The sequence below is a fragment of the Vanellus vanellus genome, assembly GCF_965231255.1.
Source record: "Vanellus vanellus genome assembly, chromosome: 26".
Classification (NCBI taxonomy): Eukaryota; Metazoa; Chordata; class Aves; order Charadriiformes; family Charadriidae; genus Vanellus; species Vanellus vanellus.
The window spans coordinates 5,603,722-5,622,591 of NC_138931.1; the positions used below are offsets into that span (position 1 = coordinate 5,603,722).

The window sequence follows — 18,870 nt, forward strand, 5'->3', positions numbered from 1 at the left end:
AGGGAGTGCAGGATCATGAATCACCTGAAACATTATTGAGACAAACCAAGAGAAACAGACACAAACGTGCAGGCAGAAATTGCTTGTGGACCCCGCAGTCCCTGCCTTCATTTCAGATCTGAGCTATTGAGGCAAGCGTTCCCGTAGTATAATGTGGTACAGTTTCAATGAGTTTATTGGAGCTTAAGGTGGGGTGTAAAATCTGAGCTCTGAATCCATGCACGCTGCCACAAATGAGTGCCTTCATTTATAGCAGTCAATCCAAAACGTTTGGAGGTAGTGCTGTTATTGTAGATTTAAAGCAGTGTAAACAACAGAACCTGACTTTGCAATTGCTGTGCACAAAGGGCAGCTGGAGGACAGTCTTATTAATCACCCAGAGCACCTACAGCAGTTCACTGTTCCTCTCAGCCTCCTGTCAGTCAGATCAGGATGGTTTAGATACGGTTATAATGCTCTATAACAGGCTGTCTTTAAACAGGCTAGCATGGATCCCAAAAATAGCATAGCAGAGGCATTTTGCCTGGGCTAAAACCATCAGCTCTACAGCAGCCCGGGTAGAGAAATGGGCTAATAGATCAGTGTGCATGCCAGGCACGGAACTAGGGCGCTTTGACGTGCTGCTGGGATGTGTCATTAGCAAAAAGTTAAAGCCAAATTCTCCAAAGTGTTCATCATTTCTGGGGTGTCCAAACTGAAAGATCTGCATAGAGTTCCCTTTTTGGAAAGTGCTAAGCGTTGCCTTTGAAAGTTGGGAAGGTACCATTTGCCTTTGGGTGATATCCCTAGACTTCAGATTCCCAAACCATTTTACTTGCTAATGCATTTCCTTAAGGCCGGATCAAAGGCCAATTATATTAACCTTGACCAGCTCCAGCACCCTTTGTTCCAGACCACAGCACATACTAACACAGAGGAGGCACTGTAGTTCCCTTGCCCCAGTCCTGCATGGGAAGTCATTAACTCAATAAAAATGACTTCTTCCTTTGTTTTTTCCCTGGTCGCCTCTTGCCTTTTCCAAAGAAAGCTGGCTCAGCCCAGCTAAGGAGAAATAGGTCTCTGGGACGTAGTCTTACTTAAAAAATTCACCAGCAATCCCTGAGTGAGAGCAAAGGCTTCTGCATATAGCTGAAAGTAGCTATGATGTTTTTCTTTAGTCCAGAAAATTAATTTAATTTATATAGTCTCTCAAAGAAAGTGGGTCAGGTGCTTGAAGCGAACCCCACGAATTCTGACCTTGTTTATCTGTGTAAGTGAAATAGCCTAGGAAAAGGAATGACCTTTGCAGGTGCTACATTTTTTCCATGCATTCCCTGGAGAACTGCATGTCAGCCCCATTCAGGTGCAAGCTGTTCCAGAGTTAATTAAACGGAGGGCTTTTTTTCCCCTCCATGATGTCATGTTTTTCTTAAGTGGATGATTTTGACTTGTGCCATGATCTGTATTGGATGTGGTTTGTGCACATCAGCTTGAAGCCTTAGGTGTGAAACAGCCTCGTCTCCTCATTCTGATGAGTTAAAATCGAACTGCTTTGAGGCTGACAAGAGAGGTTAACCTGAAGGTATGAGTTAGCCTTCCTACTGGACTTCCTTTACTAGTATGTGTAGGAAGAAGAATGTACTGTATAGCAGATGAAGAAGTAGGGCCAGGCTTCTGCTTGTATTAGAATCTTTGAAGTGTAGACCAAATCTCCAAGGATTTAATGGGTACTTAGAAGACGCAGCAGATATGAAACAAGTAGAAAGGAAATGTTCCTTTACCTAACTCATAACTAAATTATGAAACTCTTATCACAGGACTTAGAGGAGGTCAAAACTATAAATATGTAAGGAAAAATAAAATGGGCCAGATGGATGATATTTAATGCTATAAAAAAAAACCTGCTTTATTAGGATAGCAAAAATACATGTTCTGTATTTTCCAGAAGAGTGAAGATAAATAAGGACAAAATCTCTGCTCAGTTAACCGCATGCCGCCTTCCCAAATTTTAGTCCTAATTAGAGGCGAAGTCCATTATTGCTTATTTTGTACTGTTTTCTTGTGTAGCCCTCATTTTAAAAGATGATCTGTTCTATCTTAAAGCAGATACACTTCACTGACAAGAAACATATTGCCCCAATTTATCATATAAAACTCCAGGGAGAGTTACTGAGTATGGGCTTGCTGGACACTGTAAACTGCTGGAGTTTTCTAGTCTCCCAAGATGGAAAACATCCTAGACACATTCCTGGAATATGCAAACTTTGGACTCAACTTGTGCTCTCTTATGCCTGAAGGGCTACAGAAATTTCAGGGCAACAGAAAACCAGTCTTCTCCAATGCTTTTAACTTCCAGGAGGTGGCTAATAGCATTCTTCTGCTTTTACACTGGGTTATTCATCCGAAACAGCTGCTTCTCTGTGCATCTGTAACGTCAGGGTAGGTCAGCTAACAGAGACCCGTGTCTGTCACATGCGTGTTGAAATCTGTGATGAAAGGCAATAGAAAGGCAAAGAATTACTTTACTGTCCTGAATATTCACAGCTAAGTGTGTAGAAGTGCTGACAACTACTCTTGAAATTCCTTCCTCTGCCAAGAAAAGCCAATGGCCACCTCTGCATCCCACGGGCCTTTAATGCTTGAAAACAAAAGACCGTGTTGTAAGGTTTTTGTAGCACATGGATGATGTAGAAACCCTCAGGTATTCCTCACCTAGCCAGCAAATATGGTTGCGGAACGATACTATTTTTCCTTTTTCAAACACAGGGACAGGAGACACAGTTTTGCAGCAGCAATCAGAGAAATGGCTTTGGGTTATCAAAACAATTGCAGCACACATGAACAAACACTTCAGCCTTGCCAAGCTAAACTAGCCTAAGCATTTTGCTTGGCCAAGCACGCTCCCAGCTGATTGTGTTCAGCAGGTCCATGTGTGTCATCTGGCAAGGCAGAGGGAAGGTGAGAGGTGCGGCCCAGAACAAAACGTGGCAGACTTGAGTCTTCTGTGACAGTGTGGGCTGTAGCCTCGCTGGGTTCCCTGTAATGGCATTTTCTTTCTTACACTTGAGTAATTGTTTCTATTTGTGCAAAGGGAGCAGGTGGAAGGCGCTGCCTGTTGGCTCTGGGACCTTGTTATTCCCACTTGGCATTTGCTTTGCTCGCTTGTGTGAGATGGCACAAAGATCCCATTTGCTTGTCTGCCTCCAGTACCCCAAGTGAGGCTCTTGTGCATATACGGCTGTAACTATAAGAATCCGAAAGGGAGAAGGAAGAGATTTGTACTTTAGTAGACCAAAAGCCTTTTCAGATGTGGGCAGCAAGACAGAAAATATATTATTTGTAAGGCTTGAACTTTGAACGTTTGTACAGGCTCAAAGGCAGAAAAGACTAAACTCTCCCCATCTCTGGACTTGTCCAAACTAACCAATCTGTGTTGCCATCTTATGGGGGGTTCAGTTGCTCTTAGAAGTGCATAGCACTTAAAAATGGAAGGAGTATCTCCCCCCCTCCCCCCGACTGTGATAGAAAAAAAATCGGTTTATAAAAATCAGTTTGTGTGTATGTTATGAGAAGGAATGCAAATGTATGAAAAACACAGCCATCTCTTCATTTCCAAGTCTGTAATCTCAAGAGTTTCTAGTGATACTGGCTGAGAAGTTGTGTTTGAATGCTTAGCTGGACCAAATACGTTGGACAGATTATCCTGATGTTTCATGCCAATGCAAATGAGAGAAGCTCCACTGAAACCCATGATGTTCCACCAGAATAATGTTAGAGGAGGGGGAATAAGGCCACTTCCAGTAGGCGTATTTTGGATCAGATATCTTAAATTTCTCACCATCCAGTGGGTTTGGATTAAGGACACTGGTTCAACAGGAGGTCTGCTGGCAATTGTCACCCCTTGCACTGACCAAGACATATCTGAAAACATGGCTAGAAAAGTCTTGTGTGTGTTTTGGTGCATTGTATGGGCTGTGTCAGTGTTTGTGTCAAGAGACATGTAAGAGATTATGCTCTCTCCATCTTAAACCAAGGAGCAGCACTTTGAGTAAACCGTGCTGATACCCATGATTTCCTTTCCACAGAGCAGTACTCTGCTGCAGACAACTTTTCATCCACTTTTCATCCTTTGCTTCCATCGAGGAAAGAGCTGGTATCCCCCAGAGCTGCAAGCACAAGCTCGGAATTGCAGGGTACACGGAGAAGGATGCTGTATCAGACACTCACCAGCTCTGCTAGTCAGCCTGAGCTCCTCCGGGCCATCGCTCCTCCTTTCTCCCTAACGTGGTCAGTGGCTTTACAGCCATGGCCTGACCTGTCGTTCTGCTGTGTCAGAATAAGCGATGTTGCAAGCAGAGCAGTGGGTGCGCCTACCACGCTCCTCACATCTCGTTTCATGCCTCCACATGTGTTTTGTGCTTCTGTGTGTATAAACAAAGATTCAATGTTGATTTCTAAAGCATGAAGATTCTTTAGCAGGGGTTCCCCGTAGGGCACTGTGGGCCACAAAAAAAAAAAAAGCCCTGCTGCCCAGGAATAGGTAGTGGCAGAGCTCTACAACCATCATTGCTCTGGGCTGAGATACAAACAAAGGACTGGTCCAGCCCCGATCTCCTCCCTTGCCAGAGGCACATGCTCTTCATTAATGGCCACATTGCATGACTCGAGGTTTGCAGAGGAAAATAAAAACAGTGAGCTCATCAGAGAAGGAAAAACACGAGTGAGAGGAATTGTTGTAAATATTTATATCTTCAGGGCCTTTAATGTGATTGTCATTTTCCCTTTCTGCATTTAAATGGCCAAGCTGTTATTGTTTGGCACTGTGATTTTTATTTTTTTAAGGGTAATTTTTAAGCCTACGCATGTGGTACCCCATGCCTAGGCAGCCTCTACACCTAATACCCAGTCTTGAGAGAAGCTGAGGATACTCAGTGCTATCTGCACAGGCACTCAGCACCCTGACAGCATCTGACTCGTGGTCTGGTGTGTAAAGACAGACCTGCCTCGGCCAGATGGACCTAAAACTACTGGAGCAAATCCATTCCTGGGGCAGTTGCATTGACATGACTGGCTGGATTCAATCAGTTGACTGCAATGGCTGTGCATTGGGGTGCGTCTCGTGTAAGGAAGAGATATTTGACATGCCTGTATGCAACTGCTTTCCATTTGGAAGGCGCTCTGTTGCTCTTGGAGTGAAGGGCTGTGATAATAGCCAACTGCCTGCCGAACCCTAGATGCAAACTTTTTGCATGAAATAATAGCCTCACACCCACGTAAACTTAAATTGTTTCTATGGAGAATATCCTGGACCAGTCTAAAGCCTCACCCTGCTTGCTTTATTACAAAGCCTGGGAGAGCCTCAAATGTATATATATATATTTTTTTTTTTAAGCTTATGCGAGTGAACTGATAATGTGAAAAGCATTTTTCATGAGAGCATGAGGTGACACAGCCTTCTGGAATGAACTATGAGTCTGGAAGACAGAGGCTGGGAGTTTATTACTGCTTTGCAATGTCTCCAGGGCGTTTTACTCCACCTTGGTTTCACCTTTCAGCCTTTGTTCAGGCTGTAAATTATTTGAGGCAGGATCTGTACACGTGTGCAGTGGCCAGGAGGAGTTGCTGATTTTAGCATGGTTGTGCGGGTGAAACAGTGATATCACTGTCAGTGTTGCTTAGGTCCAGCACTGGCTATGGTTCCTATGGGAACCAGGAGGTTGGAGAATCAAAGATATCTGACTCTGAATTTGCTGCTACCTCACGTAGGGTGGGGGTCACCTAGTGAGCAATGTGAGTCTGGAGCTGTAATTAGGAGTTTATATGTCAGGGCTTTGGGATGCCTCCTGTTTCCCGTCTTGTTCTCAGTGGCTGTGACACCAGTAGCACGCATCGCCACCCTGTAATCACACAGTATTGTAACTAACTTCAGAGATGTTTGCAGTGGCATATCCTGTTGTTTTGTTGTTTGGTGGTTTTTTAAGTGCCATTTGAATTGTGCTAAAGAACAAAGTATGGATTTACTCTTCTCTTTCTCTTTGAATCTTCTAGATCATCAAAGAGCCTCCCCCACCTCCTGCAGAAGACAGCGAGGTGAGTAACATTGGCAACCCAATTTCCTCAATGTTTAGGATAAGATTTTGGTCAGTTTCCTCACAAGAGGTGGTGATTCTGCTGCATGTCAGAGTATGGACCTTTTAAACCTTTGTGCTCAGCTCTAGCCTTAAAGTCTATTGTGGTTTAGCTTTGTAGTTGATGTCTGCCATGTGTGTTTCACCCTGCTCACGTTGCTGTCTACAGAGGTAGAGATGTGGGTTTTATTTATTTAAGAGTGACTGTAGATGTATATATGCAATACTTCCATGGAGAAGGTAGGGAAGGAGGACAGTGGCAGACAGTGCTTCCACGTGGTTGGAACAACATTACAGAGTTAGGCTGTGATTCACAAAAAGGACAACTCTTAAGTGCATATTTAACTTTGAAGTCAATGGAACCTAAACATATCCTTAACTTCCTTCCTGGAATGGCAAGGTAATGATTTTGATGGTTTAGCGTATATAACAGATTTTGGCAGCTGAGTGGTAACTTACAATGCTGATCCCTTGGGCTACAGTTGCTGTGAGCAAAGGCAGCACACAGTCTTTGCAACGTGTCTGAAGACAGCGGGCCAGATTCTGAGCGGCTGTAAAACCCCAGCAAAATCATCTTGATATCAGAAGAGCTACGGTAGCCAGGGAAGTTTTAATGGAGAGAAACAATAAAGTAACATTAAAACTTTCATCTTAATTCTGCTTACTCTTTTTAGATGAATCTAGTAACAAATGATTTAAAGCTATGTCACCATTACTTAATTAGTAGACTCGCCCCAGAAATAGGCCTGGTTTTTCATCTGCCTCTGTCCTGCTTTCAGCACGCAATGAGTCCCTTCTTCGCTTTCCCTGTTTTGCACATGGGATTTCACTGAAAAGTCACTGGGCTGTGTTCAGGGCGCATTGATGTCAATGGGAGTTTTTCCATTGACTTCACTGGGATTTGGATCAGTTCCTCTTAACTATGCAAGTAAGAGAAGACTTACATCTCTGCTCAGAGTGACTTGGTTGGTTAGTTCGCCTTGCTTATTGCGTCTGGAGACAAATTCAGTGCCTGCTTCAGCTTGCAAGTGGAAAAGGTTGCTGAAATGATTCTTTCTGTGCTCTCCATAAAGTCTGGCCCAGTGAGTGTTCTCTGTGCCAAGGCAGGCAGACACCCTTAAGGCTCAGTCCTCTGCAACGCTGCGGAGGTGGGACCCAACCTCACTTCTGCCCACACTGAGCACAGAGAAATAATTTAGGGTAGCTGGAGCCAAGGCCAGTACTAGAACTTCCATCTTGGTGGCACTTCAAAACAAGCCTGAGGCAAAACTCTGCCAAAAATCTGAACGTTCCTGGTCCCAAGGGCGATTTGCATTTGGATCCAGTGCTCCCCGTGCCTCTATATGTCGGCAACTGGCCTGTTTTCCTAAGTAGACATTTCTGTGTAAATCCACTAGCTTTGCTAGCTTCTGTCCTCTGAATGAAAAGGAAAATATTAACCTAAAATTGCACATGCAGTGTTGTGCATTGCACATTCCTCCAAGCCAAGGGATTCAATTGCTGAAATTAATTAAAATACATCATTCTGGAATGCTGGCTTACTGGCCAAGGACTGGAAGGGGAAATTACATCTCTGAGCTAAGAGGGAAGGCGTGCTTCACTTGTAAGGAAGCCTTTTACCAAACTGGTAAGTGCTGCAACAGCAGACCCGTTGCTGCAAAATAAACTGGTTGCAGCAGACTAGTTATATTTGCCTTAGGTTAAGTTTAGTTAAGCTGGTGTAAAGATAATTCTGGACATGTTATATTTTCTCTCAGCCCTTATTCTGACAGAGGGAAGCAGTCTGTGCAGCGCTTTGGATGAAATAGTCCTCAATTCGTCTGTCTGTTTCACAGTTTTCCTTTAGCAACGTACTAGCTGCTGGCTTTTTATTTTAAACTAACCTGGTCTTGTACTGTGGAGAACAAAGGCCAAATCCTCCTTGTCCAGAAGCAGAATGTTGTTCTGCTTGCTCTCAGGCTTGCTCCCCGTAGAGGATGGTTTTAAACACAGACTTGTCCAGGCTTTGGTTGTACCCAGAGTAGGGCACTTCATATTGCCTGAAAAATTGCACTCGTCTTGTACCTGTGGCTTACCTGCTTCCCTGTTAATACAAGAGAAGAGCTGTACATTCTTTTGGATATTCTTACTGCTTTGGGACCCTGGGGTGGGGGCTTTGGTTACAACAATGTGCCAACATTGTAGGGACCAGTCTGATGGTATAATTTCACATGTACATTCCACCTAGAGCACATCCCCGAAACTCAGTACTCAATTATCCTATAGCTATCTTATACAATTAGCAGCCAAAGGTGTCTTAAAAAGGAAAATATAGTTTATACTATTTTAGAAATGGTACAGCATCAGAGCAGTGCTCAAAAATTAGTAAAACTTGAAGCTATGACTGTACTATGCATTTTTTCTCAGACGGAAGAGCTTCCCGCTAGTGGAAAAATAGCAGAAGCTCTGAAAAGATGCATTTCATTGTCCCATCTACTCTTATAGAGCCTGGTTTCCAGAATGGGATTGGCAGTAGTATGACGCTTTCACAGAAGGTTGGATACTCCATATTTTCTACTTTGCTCAGAACAAATAGAAGATGGAGTTGATTTCTCTGCAGTCCAGTTTTTCTTACGTGTTGCAGATAGCTTTGTCCCTTGCAACTGCTTGTCTCCAGCATGAAAGTGTGCTAATCCCTTAAGAAGCAGCATTACAGTTACAGTAAGATATTTTTTTTTCTTCTCCCAAAAAATCTTGGCAAAAAAAAGACAAGAGGAATTCTTGCATCAGCAGATTTGGGAGCTGAGGCCCATATGTCTTTGCACTGCAAGGAGAATGCATTATACTGTAACAATGAAGGGAAAGTAGCATTGCTGTCAAACCCGCCAAAGGTTTTATTGAACTCTACTTTAAAGGCCTTTTGAGACATATTGGAGACACACTCACTGTTGGTGAAGGAAATCATTATTGGCTAGAAACTTGCAATTAATTCATTCAGAAATTGCAAATGTCGTCAACTTACCGCTGTGCTCTTTAGACAACACAGGATACTGGAGGAGGTTAAGCCCAGATGAAGGACAGATGGTTTCACTTACTCCAGGAAAGACTGAGTTAATGCCAATCGGAAGAGGTGAATGCCTCAAGGAGCCAGTGAGCACCTTTCTGGCCTGTGATTAGTCATTGATGGTGGATCAAAACCACATTCTTCTGCCTCCAGTGGATAGGAGGGCTTTTTCTAGCCCTGTTGGAGGAAGAGACAGCTGCTTTTATTCATGTGTCCCATCACCTTCAGGCGGGGCTTATTGGAACATCTCTTACTCAACTCAGACCAGAAGTTTACAACGAGGCTGAAGCTGGTTCTCACTATAGCAACCCATCTTCTACATCAAAAAACCCCAACCTGCAGGGCTCTGCAGCTTCCGACAATTTCCTGTGCACTCCTTTACCCCTGCCAGAGGTCTGCAGCTAGTCAGTCCCCACAGAAGGACAGACTCTGACTGCAGGCAGAGGGCGCATAAACTGGAGCCCTCCAGAGTATCCTCAAGGGGCACCCTCTCTTCTCATGGCCTCCATGCCCTGTAAACAGAGACCAGGCAATGTTAAAATACACTGCTGTATCTTCATTTTCTATCATGGCAGCACTTTCTCCCACAGAACGGATTTGGGGACATAGAGTTCCCTGAAGTCTGGCAAAACCAGGCAGGAGATCTACCAGATGACCAGAGCGTGCCCTTTCCTCATCACTTGGACCCGCTTTTTCCATGCTGTTCTATCATCCAAGCTCCACAGTCACCCCTAGCGTGGCACCAGAGCCAAGCCACCAACCAGCCTGTAATTGGATAATTCTTATGTCTGTTGTCATCTTACCCACATACACCAAGGCAAGCACACACAAGAAAGTCCTGGAGAGAAAGGACCATTCAGCAGCACAGTCATGAGATGCTGAAGGCAGTTATCACTGTCATGGGAGGCCAGCATGAAAAGGAGGAATTTAATTCACTGCATGGCAGCTATTGTTAAGCCAGCAGATGAAACCACCTGTTCAGCTTGAACCAATTTGATCTTCCTGCTCTCTTTCACCCACAACCGAACATTCATGAGGCCGGAGAATGGCTAACAGGGATTCATCTGCTTGGGGAGCTTCTTGCACCCTCACTTATTGCTGTTTATTAATCTTTTCCAAATTGTTTTCCCCTCTCTTCCTGAAAAGGCTTGCTTGGGGAGGTAGCAAAATAAGCCCCAGAGAAAGGATCTGATAGGAATTTTTTGTAGACACCAAGGCAGGAAACGTATTCTGTTTTTCCTGAAATAAAGCCAGGTCACAGTGGTATGTCAGCTCTTTTCCTTCCCCTTTACTCCCCTTTTACAGTGAGTTGCGGAAATATGGGAAGAGGAGAAAAGGAACCTTTCAAGAGACAAGCATTTAGAATAAACAGATTTGGGATGTTATTGGCCCCAGATGAGGTGTAGGTATTACACCATGAAGATGAGGAGTTTTATAGCCAAATTTCATGTGAAATATCTAGGCAGGCCCAGCACAGCAAATCCAGTTAGTGTAGAGGCTGTGAAAGTTGGGTTTAGTCACATCACAGTTGCAATGGAGCGCTAGTGTTAATTCCCCTGACCTTATTTAATCTTCCCATAGCTCAGTGTCTGAGCTATAGAGTGGGAATAACTCAATATCCTTTCTTCATCAAAATGGGGGTTCTCTTAACTGTGTGCATGCAGCGCTTTGCACTTGGAGGAGGTAACTTCAGGCAGGATCTTTAAGAACCTATATCATAGATAAACTAGGAGTTTCTGTGATCAGTAAGACCAACAAACTCTGGTTTTCTAAGCATCTAGGTCTCAGAGATAAGCTTATCTCTTAATTTTTTGGTGCCTCATGAGAGTTGAGCTCTTATCTTCAACCTGCTCCTTAGTAGAGCACCAGCAACATCTTCTCTTAGATGCTCATGTGACCCGTGAGTGCTCTCTGACGATAGTTCGCAGGCTTGGGCCAGTGACAGGCAAAGTATGAGAAAAAATTGTGTTGGGATGATTAACTTCAGGCAGAGTTTATGCAGTTGCGATTTAGATGCCTGGCAGAGTATAATGGAATGAGCAAAACCTGCCACAGCAGGGAGGAGATGTTTCTTGAGAACCGAGCAAGGTGTCCTCAAAGTGTAATGATGCCTCTGCATCTGAGAGGTGGCCGTGCAATTCAGAAATGAGTCTGTTGTTGGGAGAAAAAGGAGGCAGTAAGGAGCCAGAAGCCTTGAGGACCGTGTATTCACCATGTTTCGTCATCTGTAAATTAGATGATAACATTTCTTACTCGAAGGAATGATTGTCCCATGTCTTACAGTGCTGTGTGCAGGCAGAGCTCTCTCGAAATGCTGAGTTCTGACAAGATTCAGGCTTTGCAGAGATAACTGTGAAAATAATTATAAGGGCGGGGAGAGGGGTCGGTTTTCCAATATTTTTTTTTTATATCTGGCGAAATTTAGTTTGAATTCTCACCCTGAGTGGTTCCGATGCCCCTAGCGGAGCCTCAATTATCCTTGTGTTACCCGCAGTTGAGGTTCCCTCAGGTCAGGGTCAAAGTATCCAGATCCCGGCATAGACTCTGAGATAAACACAGATCTTTGTTTTCTGAAATCCAGCAGTTATGAATCTGGATCTCTGACTATGAAATGTAGCTCTGTCCTGCTTCTTATTTTTTAAGAGAAACTCTAGCTCCATCTAAAGCAGATTTTGGGGATGGAAAGATGCCAAGTTCTGTACAGTCAATTTCCAGCATCCTTAAATGCACTTGAATTTTCCGGGGCTGTTTTTTATGCTGCTGCTGGGTCAGAGCTGCAGTTCCTTATGCAGTTCTTCCTCAGGCAAAAACCCCAGTGTAGCCAAGTGTAGCAAAATATGGGCAAAACTGAGCCAGGATGTGAGAATTCAGCCCTCTTTTGTTTGCTCGGATCTTGTGAATGGGGCAGTGAGCTGGGATGCTGGACGTGGGCATTGTATGCTTCTTCCTTCTCGTTTTCCTGCTGTCTCCCTCCCCTGACCCCCAAGTTTCCAGTTGCTTTCCTTCAGCTACTCACGTGTGTTGTGAGCCTATTTGCCAAGTGTGTAGGACATCACTGGTGGGGTTTGGGTTTTTTTTTTTTCGCTTGTATTGCAAAACCTCCCGTGCCCTTCAAAACATGTAAACAGACTCATCCTGCAGAAAGCTTGTGACTCCTTTGTTTTTCAAGTGTCCACTGTTGTCTTTTTGTGCGTGTGCTGTTTCTGTTGTTCTGGCAGAAACACTCCTATCTTAGATTGAAGTGACTTGCAGGGCTTTTAAGGGCTTGTGGGGAAGATTTCCTAAACCTTGGTATTTCCTGTTGTGAGAAGTCCAGTCTATGCTAAACTAAAGAGAGAGAAAGAGAATTGCTGAAGGAAAATATTTAGATGGCTTTGATTCCAATTTTTGAAAAAAAAGTCCTCATGGAAAACTTCATGCAGAGATATTAAGTTCTTAGGTTGCAGCAAAGAGCCTCAGCCGCTCTAACCAGAGCGAGAGAAAGAGGTCAGCTATGAAGGAGAGGAACCTTGTATTTACGACTCAATTGTTCACTCTTCCTTTAGATCAGGACAAATTTCACAGCCGAATTTATGTGTATTTTGAAAAACAGAAACGCTTTTGTTTGACATAAAAAGCATAGTTTGTCTTGGAATTTTTCCCCCCCAGTTTTTCAGTTTTCCTACTGGGGAGTTCAATTTCAAAGTATTTTTGGCTTTTCCAGTTTTGGAAAGCTCCAAAGTTTTGGAGTTTTGCCAAATCTCTGTGAAAAATTAAAGAAAGAAAAAAGAGAGGGACCATTTTTCATTTCTCTCCACATTTTTCACAGGAAATACTTCACGTTTTTGATGAACTCTGCTTTTCTGCTTTGCCAGTTCACAGCCTGAACTGTAGAAATTAAAGGGAAAGGCAGTATATAGGTCAGAGCATATGTGGAGTTGTTATATAGTGCAACAAAGAATATAGAATGTATAGAATACACTCACTAGAACTTTAGCTAGACTCATTTTAAATAAACTTAAGGAGATTTTTTATTTGTTTTTAAGTCTGTTAATTTGGCTGTATCTGAATGTCATCGTGAAGGCCAGGGTCGTGAACATGTTTAGCTTTGTGTATGGTGATGTACCAGAGGTTTCTGCCTGCCGTATGTAAGGGTAGAACACATCAAATTCGTACAGAGTTTGTCTCGTTTTTCACACAGGGCCTGACCTCCTGCTGGCATAAGCCTATGAAAATCACGGAAGCCACATGGACTTCCATGGGCAGCCTCCCCAGCAGAGGCAGAAGTTCATTATAAGAGCTAATTCCATTCTTGTAACTTTTCCATCCTATTACACTTGGCCAGCTCATCTCAAAAAAAAACTCATCTCCGTGTTGGGCATTCACGCTGGGGTTGTTTCCGAGTGTACTCCTAATTTGCCTTCACTCAGGAGCATGTTTGACTTGCTTGCCTTCTTGCTTTTTTCTCCCCCATCCTGCGAAACCTGAAGTATAATACAATGATTTATCTGGGCCCTGGGGGGTTCCTCCAGCATGGGGAGCTGTGAGTCAGGGAACGCTCCTCAGAGCAGCAGCTGTTCTCGCCCTAATCACAGCAAAGGGATGGCAAAGAGCTAAGTCCCTGCTACCGGCGCTCATGGCTAGCATACCAACCAGACTTGCAGCCAAAAGACTCCAGCTCTTGAGCTATGCTGGGTGCCATTTTGGTGGTTGCTTCAATGATTTTGCAACTTGGAAACAATTTACTTCCCTGAATTTAATGATGATGAAAGACAGTCTCCTTAAAAAAAAAAAAAAAAAGAAAGAAAAAAAATCACGTTCCTGCTGGAGCTGGACTGTACCTTTCAAGTGGTGGTGGTGTTTATATCATGAAACATTTTCTTTTCATGAGTGTACATCCTCTGGAAAATAACCAGTGAGAGACCAGAACCTTGATTGCACTGGCTCTAGCAGGCTCAAAGGACCACATAGCCTGTGACTGTTTATTCCTTTCCATCTCTAGTCATGCGTCCTAACAGTGCAACCCCTTCCTTCTGTTTTGTAGGAGGAAGACGATGATGGCCTTCCAAAGAAGAAATGGCCAACAGTAGATGCCTCTTATTACGGTGGACGAGGAGTTGGTGGTATCAAACGAATGGAGGTAATTAGATACCAGTTCATGTATCAGAATATCTTACTTGTGAACTGAGCTGCAATACGCCCCTGCAATTTACCCAGAAAGAAACTCAGGAGATAGGTACAAACTTCTGTGAGCTTTTTTGTACATCTGAGCCCAGATTGTTTTTATATAGGAATATTTGAAAACCAAACAGATTCCTGAATTTTGAGACCATCTTTTTCTTCTAGTACTGTAAGACCCTGGTCAGTGCCTGGGATATGGGGGCAGTGTTGCCATACAAATTACAAGGAAATATTTTTAGTTTTTCTGAAAACCTTCCCCACTCTCATGTTTCCAGGGTCTAGTTACTATGGCAGGGATGTAACTCTCTACAGCAACTACTATTGTAATATGCCCTGATGCCATCTTTTCAGGTGCGCTGGGGAGAAAAGGGGTCCACAGAAGAAGGTGCTAAGTTAGAGAAAGCCAAGAATGCCAGAGTCAAGATGCCAGAACAGGAATATGAGTTCCCTGAACCCAGAAACCTTCCAAACAACATGCGCAGGCCTTCCTCTCCTCGGAAGTGGTACTCTCCAATCAAGGTAAGTCCAGTCCAGCGTTGTAGTGCATAGGATGTTTCCAGGAGATCTGTATCAAGTGTTTTCTCATCCAAGGCTAAGACGTAGAACTGTCCACAAACCTGTGATCTCAAGATGCTGCTAGAGTAGCTGTGCATGAGGGAATCCCACTGAACACCTGCCTAGGGAGGTGCTGCACAAAGCAGCCACTTGGGGCAATGGGAATTTCCCACCAGGGTGATCAGGTTTTGGGGTTGCATTGCTTTCTTAGACCAGAGTAAGATCCCGATCCTTTCCGGTGGTGTAGCTAGCTTCTGTAAAGTGCTTACAGACTTGACTAAGCTTTCAAGGGCTGGCCCTTTAGTCCACACTGCATATTCTCTGAGATGTAGGGAATTAATAGCACCCTCTTTCCTTAGAAAGAGGGGAGAAAATGAGAAGAAAATTGCTGCTAAATGTCACCAGGGAGAGTTGTCCTCAGCAGATCAAGGATTGCAGTGCAGCAGATGGATGTCTGCCAGCAGGCAGGGGTCAGAGGGCCAGGCTGGCTGCAGGGCAGCGTGCTGGCCTCACAAGGAGGGGATGCCCTGCAAGAAGTGTTTGGCTGAACAAGAGTCCCTCAGCTGGGGAAAGTCAAATTCACACTGATATCGGGTGGCATGCAATGCAAAGCTGCGCAACAGTCGCCCACAGGAACTGGGAAGACTCTTTTTCTCTGCCATCTGTCCCAAGGGCAGGCAGCTGTTCTTCAGTTTGTCTTCACTAATACAAATGGTTGGAAGCGTACAAAACGGAAACAAGCAAGCAACTGAATACTTCATGCAAGCAAAACTCTTCATTGCATATGTGAATGCTTCTCATGGATTAAGAGAAACAAACCACACAAAACAGATATTAGTTGCGTCATCCAAGGGGTGGTATGAGGCCAGTCCAATGTCAGAAAGCTAATCTTTTGCATTCAGGACAAATTAAGCTGTCCTCAGGAAAGGAGAGCAGCTAACTGCTGTGGAACTACTCTAATGAAAAGAAAAAAAAAAATAATCCCACATTTCTGTTTCACAGTGTAACTCTTCTGGGAAATGCTAATACACTTCTTGTCTCTTCAGTCTGAGGCTATTTGTAGCAGCACTGTAGTTATCAGTCTCAGAAAAGACTGAAAATGCCCAGTTCATATCCAAGTGCAAACCTTGCACCACTGGAGCTTGGATCTCATTTTTAAGAGTGGAGATGCTCGTTAGGGTCTTAGAAACTCTCTACAGGTAATTTATCTGCAAGTAGTCTGCAAAGATGGTGTGTGGAGCATATGTGGTAAACCTTTTGGTGTATAGAGCTCACCTTAAACTTTATGCTGAGGAATGGGGAAGTGCCTCAATTAGGGGGTTTATTCTCCTGTTTTCTTCCTCCCCAGTAGCAGTCAATCTAGTCAGACATATTCTATTAGCCAAGTTAACGCAATGCAAATATATTACACTACAGTGCACCCAGGTTTCCCTGCCTTGTATCTTGTTACTGATCAGCTCCAAGCAGTTCCCATAGGAATTTGGGTAAGTCTTGTGTTTTGGCTTTCCTCAGTCATTGATCTTGAAGCTGGTTCAAATCCAGTGATGGGAATGGCAAGGACGCACAAGGGAGTAAGAGTGGTTTCCGGAGGATACGGAAATATGAGCCTCTCTGAAAATTTGGTCCAATGCCCTCTCTCTTCTCCCCCTTAAAGATTATCATCTAATAAACATAGCCTACCAACAAGTCATTTGCAATTGTGTTATAATGACTTCAACATGTGTTCATGAAGGTTATTCATTCCCACAGCGGGACAGGTTAGAGAGTCAACTGTTTTCAGTTCAGAGTGAGGAATGCAGTAAGTGCCATCCCATATAGCTGCTCCTTTGTTCCTAAACACATTGCACTGCCATTTTGCATCAGTGCAAAGCATTTGTAAGACACACTTGTCCCAATCTGGGAGATTTTTCACTCCTACTGTGTGCTCATGGAAGTGACCTCATCCAGATGAGAGACGCAGCTCAGTTGCTTTTTGCATGCTGCTGTCAGAAGGGTTCCCAGCACGCAAAGCTATACTCTAGCCACTAAGGACCTGACAGAAACACTGATTTTAGCACAAAGAGCCCTGAATACATGCTCAGGCAGCCAGAATCCATGTGGGTACAACTACCTGAGATCATTAGTTGAGAGCTGGGTCCTTTCCCGTAGCAGATTCTGCGGAGTTTCTCGGCTATTTCTTCACCAGTTCACACTGTTGGATTGCAGCCTCAGGAGACTTTCAGTTTATTTTCAGGTTTTATTCAGCATGGTAGGAAATCAGTTCTGAACAGAGGAGTCAAATTTGTTGCAGATCTGTGTCCCAGCTGGAAATTCTCCAAAGTTCAAGAGAGGCTTGGAGAAAAGATTCAATGTATGTAGGGTTCAAGTTCAGTTCTGACTCTGACTAGGAACAGCTTTTGCTTCGTAACAGCAAGAATTCAGTTATAATAGGGACTACAATATTAGGAGCATCTCATGGGTGATATAAATTCTTAATTCCTTTAGAAATGTCTCTCTTGTCTACCATTCAAATTGTATACAGTATAAGGACAGTTCCAATCCAAGACCCCATATCCAAATATTCCCAGAACTTTGGGGCATTTCACATCTGGATAATACTTAGCAGCCTGAATCTGTCTATGGACAAGGATTTAGTTAATTATTAATTGCCACCACACCCCTTCTTGAACTGCACCCAAAAAGACAGTGTATGCAGATGGGACAACTGTATCCAACACTTTCCTCACGTACAATCGTGAGCACTCATCAAAAACAGAGGGGATGGTTCCTATGAAGCAGGGCTCCTGCTATTACTCTCTCTGTGCAGTAAGGAATTAGCAAAATTGGCAAAATTCATCAGCACACTTGGCAGAAGCTCTTGTCCTGAAGATGTGAGCATATGAAGATGAATTTGCATTGCTTTGTGTAGGGAAGCTATCACAGAGTCCTGACAGGCAGAGGGAGGCGAGGAGGGATAGCCTATTAGGTCATTGGGTCTGTACTCTCAGCCAAAGCAGGACTGCTAACGTGAGTCTATCCTTCACTGCTTTTTCCAATCCGGTTTTTAAAATAACATAGAGGCTTCCACCACTTCTCGGGGGGGATATTTCACAGACTACCAGACCTCACCCGTAGGAAATGTCTCCTGATACTCAGCTTAAATTTTCCCTTATCCCTATGCTCCGAGTGTACTCAGCTCCTCTGGTTAAAGCAGATGTTAAATTTCCACCGATTCCACTGGGCTGGTTGAAACACCTCTTTGGAAGGTAGATAAATATGCGTGTAACAAGCAACTTAGAAAAAAAATCATTGGTATAGCAGTAGAGCAAAGAATTAAATCTCGGGACCAGTGAATCAAGGTACCTTGAATCTGACAAAGAGCCAGGAAATTCACATTTTAGGGCTAGTCATCTTGCTGGCCAACAGGCTTCCCTTTCTCCATGCAGCACAAGTGCCAGCCTTTACTTAGTGTTCTGCCTTTTGCCAGTTTATCTGGTGGAGTCTTTCTTCCCTCTCTTTGCTACTCCTCCCAGAGTAGCATCTATAAGGTAGGTAGACAGCTGAGAGTGGATAGATTGCTTTTTGAAACAGGATTTTGAAAAGGGATTTATTTGCTACCAAATGTGGCTACTGACACTTAACAGATTGTTGTTATTATTCTTATTTGCTGCTGTTACTTCTTAGCATGATGCCGACTGGATTATCCCGCTTTTAAAATATCATTTCAACAGTTTGAAAGGTCAGCGCAAATAATCCAAGGAGAATGACAAGTCTGAAAACTTCTTAAGAAACTTGCCAAAGCCTCAGTTCATCTGACACAGGGAGAGGCAGCACAAAATATGGATGCAAGTGAAGGATCATAAAAGGATCCTTTTGTTTTAATTTGGTTCAGGACATGCTCCCTTGCTACAGCCAGCTGTGAAGCCCTGTATGCTCTGGTGTGGTTAACAGCTTTCCTCCTACCTCTATTTCTACCTCTGCTTTTATCTACCCATCTACCTAGCTACTTCTTCTTTCTTCCTCCTC

The 18,870-nt window shown here is 43.7% G+C and overlaps 1 protein-coding gene across 1 annotated transcript in view; it reads left to right on the top strand.

The window, feature by feature from the left end:
- The window catches only part of ANTXR1 (ANTXR cell adhesion molecule 1), a gene marked incomplete at its 5' end in the record, with an annotated part of 107,302 nt that overhangs the window by 64,612 nt on the left and 23,820 nt on the right, over nucleotides 1–18,870 (top strand). The window contains 3 exons of the mRNA XM_082495638.1: nucleotides 6,028–6,069; nucleotides 14,174–14,269; nucleotides 14,662–14,829. Coding sequence (XP_082351764.1) covers nucleotides 6,028–6,069; nucleotides 14,174–14,269; nucleotides 14,662–14,829 — 306 coding nt within the window. The remainder of the gene's footprint in view (nucleotides 1–6,027; nucleotides 6,070–14,173; nucleotides 14,270–14,661; nucleotides 14,830–18,870) is intronic.